Genomic DNA, 13,232 nt, shown 5'->3' with positions numbered 1-13,232 from the left:
AACAAGTTATGTGAGAGTACGGAGGCACAATGAGACAGCAACAGCCAGAGATGCTCACATTAGCCACAACATTAAAACTGCCTGCATAATGCTGTGTACAAGCCTCACTGGGGTGTGGACACAGGCACCTTGGGATGTGAAGTCTAGCACTAGGATGTTGGCAGTGGATCCTTTGGGAGCTGTTGGTTGGGGAGTGGGTCCTCAGTGGATCTGGCTCCAATGTGTTCCTTGGATTCTTAATTGTATTTTGATCTTGGAAGTCTGGCAACACCTTGGCTTATTTGTCATGTTTCTCTGGCTGCTCATGTAGTCGGGGGCTGTCACTGTGAGGGAGTGTGCTCAGTCTGTAACAGTGTTTGGGCAGGTGGTCCACGTCAGGATTACTTCCACATAAAACCCAGACCCGTTAAATCCTAAATAAGTAAGTATAAAGGGCCACCTGGGAGGAAGTAAGTCAGGCATTCTGCAGGTTGATGCTTGGACTGCACAGCAGTGATTACACCTCTTTTCTTACATGTTTTACATCTCTCAGCTTGATGAATGTTACAAGTTCAGACTTTCTAAGGACATATGTGATATTTGAATCTTGCAAAGTACCTGGCTAATGTTTTTGTTAGCAGTCTCCAACAGTGCTGACATGGAAAAAAAAAACTTTGTTTGCATTACATTCAGTTTTTACAAATATATGAAAAATAGCTTTTAGTTAAAATCGCTGCAAAGGATTTATGTGGGGCTTAGCTATGCCTAACAGTTCTCTGATTGCCGACACAGTTTACTCAACTAAAATTTTTGGGGTTTTTTGGTAACCTTTAAGTGCTCCAATTCAACTGCCTGAAACCAGCATGTGATCAGTCGCTATACTGCATTTAAAACATCAGCCGTGCACCTGTTGAATACAGAACAGCTCATTTGTGATCTCTATGAGTAAACCCAATGAGCATGTGTCCCCACAGACCCCACAGTGTTTTTATCTTGCTTTTCCCTGACACCTAGTGGACACTGGTGGGCATGTGGTATGTGATGTATATGATTGAATAGAAAAGCCAAAATTTGTGTGGGGTGTTATCAGACATTTCACAGTGTAAAACCACTCTGACCTATGGCACACTGCATACTGTGAAAAGTGTTAATGCTGTTTATTTACTTTATATACTCTGAACAGTATAACTACTGTATATTTTATCATCATTAGTTGATTAGTGTGTTTATTGGACTACAATTAGGTCTCATTTATACCAAGGTAAGCACTGGAAGTATCCAAGTCATTATAAATTCATAATAAATGCTAATAAAAACTGGAAAATTGCAAAAAGATTTCTTTTAGTTTCCATTTAATGGCTGATCTATTAGAAAGTAATGTATTTATCTCACAGCTTACAGAATGAGAGTTCATAGGTTAGGAGCTTTAGTGGCCCACATGTGGTGCTCAAGCATTTGCACTAAAAAGGCGATCAGTGTGTTTGTGTGCATTACGCTTGGACACTACACTATGTGTAATCTGTCCAACAAAACCGCTGCTGAGCTCTTCACCTCCTTTTAGAGTCACAGTCGCAGGAGCAGGGAGGAAATCAAACTCCAGCATGAAAGATGTGCCGGCTTTGCAAAACTCCTTTTTTCCCTAAGAAAGACCTGCAAGAGATTTGGAGGTGAGACACTGTAGTAGAGAGGCATCCCTCCTTGTTTACAGTGACAGGACTTAGGAGACAGAGGCATTAGTACGCAGCTACTCTGCTTATTCACATTTCTTAAATCTGTTAGTGTGATAAAACAAAGAGTACCTTGATCATTGCTTACGCCAACCATATTTTTTCTAGCCTGCTCCTAATATGTATTAAAGTCTGGTTACCATGTAGTTAGATGGACGCTAGGAGCTATTTTCTTACTGTAGTACCAGCCAGACTGCACATTTATATTTTATTATGATTGCCTTTCGTGCTATTGCAGCTATATGATGACCCAGAGGTGTTCAGGCTCAAAGCTCATTTAAATTATCTTCAATACTGTCAGTTTCAGCCACATCACTCAGGCTGCTAGTTAGAGACAAAATCCTCTGACTTGTATACAATGAGTTTGTTTCTGCCTCATTGTTCATTTCTGGCAGCTTATGTAAGAGTTTGCTGGCCATAAGCTGAGTGATCACAACTGTCCCCAGTTACATATAACATTTGATTTAAAAGCTCCAATTGTAGTTACTAGTTAATATAAAGGGACTTAATATTAAAATCCCAAAAATCAAATGACCCCCTATGGGCAAACACTTGGCAACATTGATAAGGAAAAATTCCCTTTTAACAGGAAGAAACCGCTGGCAGAACCAGCCTCAAGGACGGGCAGCAATCTGCTGTGACCAGTTGGGAGTGAGGGGAAGGAGACAGGACAAAAGACACACTGTGGAGCCAGAGTTTCATAATAACAAGTATAAACATAAAGACATGAGTGAAGAAAAAACTCAGTGCATCATGGGAACCCCCCAAAAAGCCTAGGCCCAATTGCAGGCTGACTAAGGGAGAATCCAGGGTCACCTGATCTAGACCTAATTATATGCTGGAAAGTTTTAAGTCTAATCTTAAAAGTAAAGAGAATGTCTTTCTCCCAACTCCAGATTAGGAGCTGGTTCCACAGAAAACAGGCCTGAAAGCTGAAGGCTCTGCTTCCATTCTGCTTTTAAATACCCTATTAACCACAAATAAGCCTGCAGACTTACTTGTGGTTCCTATAGGCTTGCATTGATACCCAAACTTAATTTGGAGTGTTAATTCAATCCTAAATCTAACTGGATTGACTCCTAATCAAGTGTAGCCCAAAATTGTCTAGAATCATTTGACTCGATAGGATTATGTTCCATGGCTCCAGGTGTATGTATGTAATGTACAGGAAGGGTTTAGTAAGGAACGGCTTTGGCTCAAAAAAGAAAATCAAATATCCAAAGATGAGATCACGATGATTGCAGATAGAGAATTTGCAGAATTTGTTGGTCTAAAGCATGGCTTGGCTATTAATTTTCCCAGGGGGCCACATTAGCTTATAAAGAGATAAAATAAAGATCAGGCAAAACTGAGTCGAGTTTATTGGCATAGCAATCCACAAGAGTTCCGCAGGAGATCCATGTACAGCTGATCTGTTCAGTCGAGTTCATTTGTTGCGTTTACTGCCCCAAATATCAGCAGCAGCACATTGGTTGCTAGCTGGAGAGCTAAAGTAGCATGGAGCAAGCTAACAGCAAAGGTTGAGCAGCTTGGAGAAGCTTTAGCTACAGCTTTTATTTGTGTTTGCAGTAGTATAACTGTGGTCCCTCTGTCACGCACTTCTTTTTACTGTCAGTATGTTTGGTGAGACTCATTTAAAAACTTTCTCCTCTATACAGAATAATGAGTTCAAGGTGCAGTCATATGGTTTTTTTTTTTTTAAAGTTTATTTCATGTAAAAAAAAATGTTATAAATATGTATTGATGTTTGTTTGATTGAGGGATTCTGATCTACTTAAAACATTATTAAGCAAAAGTTCTTTTATGCAACAACAAAGCAGATACTATATGCCGTAAACAGTATAGAGTGAGAATGCATGTCAATGTTATTTAAAAAACACTATAAAAGGGTATGAATGTGTGTGTGAATGGGTGAATGAGGCATGTTTCATAAAGTGCTCTGAGTGTGCAAGTGGAGCAGAAAAGTGCTGTATAAAAAACAGACAATTTAAATTTATGTATTATTATGTATTATATAATTGTCCCTTTTTGTTTTATTTAAAATCTTCTTTCAGATGTAACTGTTTTCTGTTTTCAAGACCGCAACAAAACGAATGTCAAAAACTGACCACAGGGCGATATATCAAACTAAAACGTCTTAAATCCATTTCTGAGGCTGGGACAGACAGTGCGTTGCATGTGGATTCATGAGCATGAGCCAACAAAAATGTCACCACAGACTAAGGCACTGCAAACTAACAGAGCATAACAGAGATTTTTATACAGACACCTTTTGGAAAGAAGTTATTACTGCAACAGATCTCTCTAGCGATTGACTTTGGAGCTGTACATAGCTGGTTCCACGGCAAAAGGGTGACACCTATTGGTGAAAGTGGGTAGTGCAGCGGGTTCAGTACAGTGAGTAGAAAGAGAGAATTTGCTACTCTCCGGGCCATTTATAAAATAAGCACAACTTATGAAATCCTGTAGTTTTCAAATACAATGAGCTGCTGTGATATGCTGTGTCAAATAAAACCACTTTTGCTCTGTTTTGACGTATTTTCGTATGATCATTACGCACCACTTTGATGGAGTAATTATGTGGATGCCTGAGGCTACGTCCACACATACACGGGTATTTTTGAAAACGGAGATTTTCCGTTTTCGTTTTAAAAAATAATCCCGTCCACACGTAAAGGCAGAAATGAAGGAAAGCGCTGCTAGGAACATGCCAAAGCAGCAGGTGGCGCTATATTCCTAACCGTGTAGAAATGTTGGCCAATCAGAAGTCTAGAAGCCTAGGTGGGAAAAAGTAAACAAAGCTGGGGCATAGAAGCAGAACCGAGTCGTATGTGTGGAGGGACAGTAACTGTGTGTGTATATGAGAGAACAATTAACAGTAACAGTATTGTAGAAATTCATTTCACCGAAACAATAACGTGGCGCACACTGTGACGTCAAAAAAAGGCGCACATCTTTGACGCTGCATTTTCTGCGTTTTCTCCGTTTTTCTCATCCACACCTAAATGCAAAAACGGAGTTTTAGAAAATATCCACCCTGGCCGGAGTTTTTAAAAATCTCCGTTTTCAGTGACTAAAAACGCCGTTTTCGTGTGGACGAAAGGTGCAAACGCATAGAAAAATCTGCGTTTTCAAAAATACCCGGGTACGTGTGGACATAGCCTAAATATTAAAAAAGCCGCCATAACTGAGGTTGAACTGAGGGAAAAACTCACTAAAAAAAATTATTACAGTGATTTTTAACAGTAGGTACAAAAATGCGTGATTTAACATGACAGGCTGCGTGGTTGCTATGCGTCTCCAGGTTCTATTTGCATTGCATCTTTTGGTATAGTTCAGACAGATTTCACTCGGCGTGTTGTGCAAAGCTACAAGGGATTTCTGCAAAAGTAAGACAACTTTCTGCTCAAGACTTCTTGCAGCCTTACAAGTGTCCAACTCCCATGTCACGGAGGAAAGCGACCCAGCAACCATCATCCATCATGGAAAATGTTAGATTTTATGACCATTTTCAATAAGTTTTGAATATTTACTCGACGGCCAGACAGAGTTCACTTTGCAACAGGGCAACATGAAAATATAGACGACATAAATGTGGATAAAAAGCATTAAAAACTTAGGCCTGTGCACGTGGGAGTTATACTTGCATGTTAGACTGTTGCACTGTAGCTGTAAACGGGTAAACTGTGCATAAAGTCATTTAAACTAGTATGTTACCTATAATAATGTTTTCTTTTGTGTGTATTAAATGATCTTGTGGCAGACATGTCACCAAAGTTTGCAGCTGGGATAAAAATGTTCAGTTTTTGCTAATAAGTAGAGTATCTTTACGGAAGAGGATTAGGGCCACTGGGGAAAGAAAAGGAAAGAATTCTGACTTTAATCTCAGAATTCTGACTTTAATCTCAGAATTCTGAGAAAAAAGTCAGAATTCTGACTTTTTTTCTGAAAAATTCTGAAATTCTGAATTCTGAAATTCTGAAAAAAGTCAGAATTCTGACTTTTTTCAGAATTCTGAGAAAAAAGTCAGAATTCTGACTTTTTTCAGAATTCTGAGAAAAAAGTCAGAATTCTGACTTTTTTCTCAGAATTCTGACTTTAATTTCAGAATTCTGACTTTTTTCTCAGAATTCTGAGATTAAAGTCAGAATTGTTTTGTTTTTTTTCCAGTGGCCCTAATCTTCTTCCGTAGTATCTTACATCTCGAATTAACTCAAGTGCATAATGATCACCAGGCCTGTTTCTAGCTTTTTTGGGGTGGGTGGGCTGTGCATGTTCCTGATTGGGGGCCTTTATTTTGTATTTAAAACTAAAATCAGGGAATAAAACAAGTAAACACTGAGACTTTATTCACTGTAGAAAAGCTAATCCCCAAAATGTTTATTTACAAATTTGCAAGCAATGTTCTGCAGCATCATCTGAATTTTCAAATGTACACACACTGTCACATGTTTACAGGAGCCACATGTAACTGTGATCATCTTTAAAATCCTCAAAGCTTCTGCTTTTGGGCTTTTTAAACTAAAGTTTTAATCTCCTTCTTCATTGTGGCTTATGCTACAATTATTCACCTGATAAGACAGTCTTATTACACCACAGCCTAATGATGATCTTGAACTCATTACCCCCCCCCACCCACACACACACACACACACAAGGCAGGGCTCTCCTATTATTGCAGCTTGCTTTTCTTTATATCCTACACATAATTTTAAACCATATGTCATGGTGCTGGGTCGTTGGCCCAGGGTTTTGTGTTTTATGATTATTTCCCTCTGTTCTAGTTATTCTGTGTCCTCCCCCCTTGTGTCCGGTTCGGGTTCTAGATTTCCTGTTTTGTTCTGAAAGTCTGTGTCTGTTGTCATTGTGTTCAGCTTGTCTCCTCCGGTCCTCATGTGTATTTGGTTCAGCTGTTCTTCCCTCCTGTGTGTGATTACCCGATTACCTTGTGTGTGTATATTTAGCGGGTGTCGGTCTGTGTTCATTGTCGGCTCGTCTGTGTTTCTTGGTATCCTGTTCCGTAGTCTGCATCTCTCTGCTCCGCTCCCTGTTTCGTTAAGATGTCAGGTTTTCTCTTTAGTTTCTCCCAGTTTAGGTTTCCGTTAGTAATTTCTCACGCTTCGTTGCCTGTTTCTGCCACTGCCACCTTGTAAATAAACGTCACTCATATCATCAGTCGGCTGCCTGCATTTTGGGTCCTCCTTTCATTCCACAACACGACTGCTGCCCCAGCCGTGACACCATGTAAGTGCCACACGTGACCAAGCTTAGCCAGTTACAAAGGTATTTTGTGCATCTGCATTGTTCAAAAACAGCAATAAGCAGCAATGATTATAACAGAAATTAGAGTTTAATACAACATGGACTTTGGTGTTTGCTTAGCTTATGCAAATTATTATTTGACATGTCATTTGGGGGTATGCAGCAGTGAAGCTCTAACACGACGAGCCCATAAGTTGACACGTCTTTTATTACACTGACCTTGATGCATTGTCCTGGTTTTAGTTCTTATGATTTTATGTGAACATGTTGGATATTTCTCGTTACAATCACTGTGGACAAGTTATTCAACCATGCGAGTGGTTTAAGTAGTTTATGGACATATGAAAGGGTTTGTTATTTTTTAAATGTTTCATGAACTACTAACTGATGTCTGCATTACTGTCATTTTTGTGTATACCTGCAGCTTACGGTGCCCGATCACCTCAAAGACCATAATTATTGTAAGAGAAACACTGCATGCCAGGCCCGTGATGCAAAGAAACCCAGAGCCAGCAGGAAACAACCGTGCTGCAGCAAGGACCAGGTTGGATGTGTAAAATTTCAGGAACAGAATCATTTGAGGGTTTTGGAGTTTGGACTTCATTGTGGTTCATCAAATTTAGATTTTTGTCTTGTTTGAAAAAAAATGAGGTCGCTATTAACTACTGACATTCCCTTGTGTGCTTCTGACCTTTCCCCAGGTTGTTAATTCAAACCAGAGGCCCCGGCGCCGTGACAGAACAGTCAGTCAGCCCCGGAAAAGGAAGCGAAGCCCAGCATCCAGTTCTTCCCAACCTCCAAAGACCTCAGTGCCTCCCTCTGCAATCTCACATGATGACCTGCCAGTGGCAAAATAATTGCCCCTGTAATGGAGACCAGGGGTTCCATTACCCGGTTGGTATTGTTAATAATAAATTGTTGGATTGGGAATTTTAAAATAGGGTAATAAAGAAAACACATTAGTTCTTATGGAGTCTTTTATTAGGTTATTTGACATACGATTAAATTGACAGCTTGTAACAGAAAAGAGACAGTGGGACTGGCCATCCTACCTGTGTCGGAGAAGAGCCAAAGTTAGAGCTGCCTGCAGTTAATCATTTATCAATAACCTAAACATATGTGAAATGAGAACTTGTAAAGGTACTCACCTGTCCTGGTTGCTTCTTGCAGGATGTGGAGCAAAAGAGTGAAAGCAGCTCAATCACCTGTTTAAGAGCTCTTGGAGCAGACCAGTGTGCCGGGTTAGGGAGTATGGTTAAAGAGGGTTTTAATTTAGATAGAAATGGGTGAAGCTTATGTTATTGGTTTGTTTATAGTATGTGTTGGAAATATGTATATGTTTGTGATGTGCTTTAATGTTATTGTATGTTTGTTTGTGTGGAGGGTTATGTGTTCATTTTGATTAGTTAACCCCCATACTTGGGCTATTCCAGATGCTCACCTGAAAAGGTAGAGTATAAAAGGAAGCCATTTTGTTTAGTTGGAGGTAGTGTTTGTGCTGTTATCATGCTCCTTCTTTAATAAAGTGCCAATCCATGGATGTCCTTTACTCCAGTCTCGCGTCATATTATTGGACAGAACCTATGACCGCCGGCCAAAACTGACAGCCCCCCAGACCCGAGCCATGCAGTACTGACCACCAGCCAACCAGCTCCAGTGACAGCCCTTTAAAAATCCACAACCTCTCAGTGGAAGATTATCAGCGAGTCTACCATGAGGTGGTAGATAGCATGCTGACTTACGTTTGTCTCCAAATGTCCTGTCACTTTTTAAAATCGCCAGCTCTAAAATGGTTACAGTATGGTTTTTGACCACATGCATCATTTTGATTGAATTTCTTCTTGCAGGTCCAAGAATGGCCGCAAACGTCCCTGCAGTCTAGAGCTGGGGAGAAGCATTAAAAAAAAGCTGTGGGAGAGACTGAATCGTCCTATGGTGGAGACATCAACCAACGAGGACGGACTTGAAGAAATTGACATTGTGTATGGGCAAAAAGTCAAAATCCCACAATATGATTTTCTGTAAATAGTTCACATGTGACTTTGATTAAAATGTAATTTCTGCACAAGTTTGTGTTTCTGTGTATTATAGATATATTCCACTGTGTGTTTGGACAACTGTTTAAGGTCACTGCTGAGAAAATTCATAAAACCTTCATAGGACTTTTATTTTGAAAAATCACTACTTATATTATTATTTATCTGACTCAAAAGGGCTCATTTGAAGTCCTTCTTGACCATGATATATATTCAAGCACTGTGAACAAAACTTAACATCCAACTTTAATTCACTCGCACCTTTTGTCTTTTTAAAGACAACACATTACTTAACTTCCTTGAATAAAGTGGAGAATGCTAGAGATTTATGTCCTTCTGTTTGCATACTAAATATTCAATAATCATTCATGTTCTCTAATGACCGGTGCCCAGTGTTGTGCCAAAAAGTGATCGTTTGCCAAAGTGATTTCTGGCATTTGCCAAAAAATAATTGACGGTAACAGATGTAAATGACTTGCTGTCATATAATCTGTCAAACGTTTCTCTCATGAATGAGATCAATTCATTTTGATCCAAAAAGAAACTTCCTTTCATCAGATGTGACTTTTATTCAGCTTTCATTTATTCAGGTAAAAAGTGTCGCTGACATTAAAAATGTCGTTTTCAAACGAGGTCTGGCCTGGAGGGCTGCAGAAGTTACAAAAAAATCACAGTCCTTTAAAAAACTGTGATGTTCTTCAAGTGGCCGAAAAGGACTGGATGGATCTTTATAATGTAGGTACAATAAAGCAGATTCATAGAGCTGCTTTAAAATTTGATATAACATATAACCCATTTTTAAACTCTGTTTACTGCAGCCTATTTAACAATATAAGCAACTATATAAAAACATAAAAAGAGATCTAGACATAAAAAAACACGCAAAAAGTGATTGGCATACGATCACTTTTTGGCACATCAGTGCAGCGAGGTTGTAATTGCTGCTTGTAACCATCAGGGGGCAGTATCGCTAGAGTGCAGTCTTGGAACCTGTAACGAGAATCACCCTTCATTATCATTAGAGTTACATCTGTCTCACTACTCCCTTTTTCTTGCCTTCCAGTATAACATGTTTGTCACTTGGACCGCCCCGTTACATCACCACCAATAGTTTAAAAAGGCACTCTGGAGTTCAGACACTATCAAGCTTCACAACTTGTTCACGCCAAAGAAATGATGGATCACCCAACCTTTGAACGAGAGAACCAAGAGCGTGTGCAGGCGGTGGAGAGTTCATTCCATCAAGCAGGGAAGCCCTTGTCCAAGCCGGGCCGGATTCTAATCGGAGAGGGAACTATGTTAAAGCAGGGTCGCAAGAAGATACAGCAGAAAATCCTCTTCCTCTTCACTGATATTCTGGTGTACGGCAGCATTGTTGTGCCTGGTCGCTGGTACAAAAAGCAGAAGATCATCCCTTTAGGTGAGACATTCATCTGCGTTTCCTGCAGCTAACCTACTGTGAGAAGATTAATGTGAAACTGCCAAAAAACTATTTTATGACTGAAGAGAAAGAAATATAGACAAAAGCTTCAAGAAGAGCCAACACTATTGAATACTGTCCATAATATGACTGGCAAGTAGAAAATAGCAAGTGTGCTGTGCTAATTTAACTTCATATGTTCAGCTTTCTGCTCATACCACTTTATCCATGTAATTTTTATGTTGTTATCAAATCACTATGATTTTAGAGGACATTGAGCTGGAAGACCTGGAGGACAGTGACATATTCAAGCATCAGTGGCTGATCCGAACACCGAGCAAGTCTTTTTTTGTGTCCGCCCCTTCATACGAGGAGAAGAAGGCCTGGATAGAGCACATCAATGAATGCCGGTCCAGCCTAATGCAGGGCACCAGCCGCAAACCTTCCAAGAAGTTTGCTGTTTCCTGGATTCCTGATCCGGCTGCTTGCAAATGCATGCGGTGCCTCTCTACAAAGTTTGGTGGGGTCAATCGTCGACACCACTGCAGGAATTGCGGCTTCTTGGTCTGCAATTCATGCTCCAAGCAACGTGCCGTTATCGATCACATCCACCCCACTAAAAAGCTGAGGATCTGCAGTTTCTGCTACAAAAATATTAATGAAGAGAAGTTTCGCGACAGAGGAGACAGCGCTGAGAAAAGCAGCTCAGAGGAGGAAGAGTTTTGTCCTTCTGAGGAAAATGAGAAAGTGGAGGAAGGAGAGATAGGGATCTATTCTCCCAGCAACTGGCTGGACACCAAAAACGGGACTTGGGAACGACTGAGCATTTATGATTACCCAAAGTCAATACCATCACAGTAGCCAATAAACTGCAACAAAGACGCTTTTGAATGGATTCAGATTACACAAAGTTGATTTTCTTACATGAAGTTACATAAATGTAAAGATAAATGGTAAATGGCCTGCATTTGTATAGCGCTTTTCTAGTCCTTAAGGACCCCAAAACGCTTTACACTACATTCAGTCATTCACCCATTCACACACACATTCACACACTGGTGATAGCAAGCTACATTGTAGCCACAGCTGCCCTGGGGCGCACTGACAGAGGCGAGGCTGCCGGACACTGGCGCCACCGGGCCCTCTGACCACCACCAGTAGGCAAACATGGGGTTAGTATCTTGCCCAAGGATACTAACCCCAAATGTGACGACGTATTATTTGTTTGTGTCTATTTGTGTTTGTGTTTTAATCTTAGGCTGTACACGCAACAATTTGCACTGTAAATAACAAATCAGGAGTGAGTCGAAAAAATCATTTTAAAAAGACAAGAATATATCATCTTTGTACATATTCAGTGCCATTAACCATGCTTGTTAAATGAATGATGCTCCATCTGCTTGTCACTTTGCTGCTGGAACAGCTGAATTTCACAATAAAGGATATTTCTATTCCAAAATGCACTGTCTTCTCCCTGTGCATGTGACTCTGAATGCACGTTTCTTTGTTTGAATGCATGTAAAGTATTTGCATCCAGTATCTGCTCTTTTGCTGCTCCTTAACCTCAACAATAAAGTGCAGATAATCAATTTGTGAGAGATGTTATTACAACACTGAAATCTCTCATCATTTAGTAATAAGTCCTCTGTTTAGCCCTCAGAGTCTTATTGGAGCATTTTACAGTGTTTTCTTTTACTTCTGTGACTTTTTGGGGTTTTTATTGTGCAAGTCAAGGTCAGTGAAGTAACCGTATATAGTTCCTCACCCACTTAGGGTATACATTTTTCCAATAAGCATGTATGTATAAAAACCATTCGGGAAAACACACAGAACCTTTACAGCACCATTGATTTATCATCATTTTTCTTCTCACTGGCATTTTTCATAAATATAACATACAAACATACATATCAAACTGTAGCACGTCCTAGTGTTACAGTACTTGATGACGCTGCTATAATAATGCGGTAATAACAGAATGTGGCTAAACATTTACACTTCTTTTCAAAGATTTAAGTTCATTCTATTTAATTCTCTGAGTTGAGCACATCCTAATACAGTAGACAGCTCCAAAACAAAAGCGAGTACATTTTTGAGTCGGTCAGCCAGTTTTGAAAGAACAGTAAATCGACTGAAAGCAAAATACTGATGTAGAAATTGTAACTATGTAACAAGAAGTAGACAAATAGCCTTCTAACTAGTGGTGGTTTCGTCAGAAATTTACTGACGTTACTTTACTGACTGCTTATTTTCAAAAGTAGTTAGTTACTCAGTTACTTAGTTACTTTTTAAAAACATGCAATAGACCTTTCAGCCCAATTCTACTTTTTCTGCATAATCCATCATACAAAATGTAATCAAATAAAAAAGTCTCTTTTCAAAACTTGTTTTATTAGTTTTAATCTTTTAACTTTGTGCACATTGCATCAAGCAAAAATTAAATTATATGCAACAGTCGTTGACAATTAAACCTATTTTCTGCATATTCTAGAATATAAAACAAGATATATTTTTTTCTGTTTACACTCACTCTTTCAAATAGATGCAAGTAAAACACTCCCTTACTTTACTCATTACTTGAAAAAAGTAATCGGATTACAATGATACATTACTTGTAACGTGTTACTGCCCATCTCTGATGATGACAAGTGTGTGAGTAGCTAAGGCCAAAAACACCCAGTTTCCTGAATTCTTGAAGAACGCTGAAGTTTGAAATACTTCAGGCTGATCGAGCTGATGCAGTGATCTCACTGCATTATCTGCCACATAACCTGATCTTTGCTGGTTGACTGGAAGAAATTCACCTGG

General features: G+C 39.5%; 1 protein-coding gene and 1 long non-coding RNA gene across 3 annotated transcripts; both read left to right on the top strand.

The window, feature by feature from the left end:
* Positions 1 to 4,951: 4,951 nt before the first annotated feature.
* LOC120742603 lies at positions 4,952 to 8,658 on the top strand. Of its 2 annotated transcripts, none has more exons than XR_005697897.1 (3): positions 4,952 to 5,197; positions 7,393 to 7,512; positions 7,670 to 8,658. It is a non-coding gene; the product is annotated as an uncharacterized LOC120742603 (long non-coding RNA). The 2 variants fall into 2 exon arrangements; XR_005697896.1 differs by lacking the exon at positions 4,952 to 5,197 and adding an exon at positions 6,361 to 6,989.
* Positions 8,659 to 10,129: 1,471 nt separating this feature from the next.
* LOC120742606 (pleckstrin homology domain-containing family F member 2-like) lies at positions 10,130 to 11,296 on the top strand. The gene is made up of 2 exons (XM_040046027.1): positions 10,130 to 10,424; positions 10,693 to 11,296. The coding sequence occupies exons 1-2, from the start codon at positions 10,178 to 10,180 to the stop codon at positions 11,283 to 11,285; spliced, it is 840 nt and encodes a 279-aa protein (XP_039901961.1). The 5' UTR covers positions 10,130 to 10,177; the 3' UTR covers positions 11,286 to 11,296.
* The last annotated feature ends 1,936 nt before the right edge of the window (positions 11,297 to 13,232 follow it).

Source organism: Simochromis diagramma, unplaced genomic scaffold (assembly GCF_900408965.1).
Source record: "Simochromis diagramma unplaced genomic scaffold, fSimDia1.1 OVJJ01000150.1, whole genome shotgun sequence".
Lineage (NCBI taxonomy): Eukaryota > Metazoa > Chordata > Actinopteri > Cichliformes > Cichlidae > Simochromis > Simochromis diagramma.
This window is presented reverse-complemented; position numbering and strand designations above follow the sequence as displayed.

What these genes read in the sequence shown, in the direction of transcription:
- LOC120742606 (XM_040046027.1), top strand. Translation starts at nt 10,178, where the DNA reads ATGATGGATCACCCAACCTTTGAACGAGAGAACCAAGAGCGTGTGCAG. An exon ending in GCAGAAGATCATCCCTTTAG is followed by an intron (nt 10,425 to 10,692) that starts GTGAGACATTCA and finishes CTATGATTTTAG; the next exon opens with AGGACATTGAGCTGGAAGAC.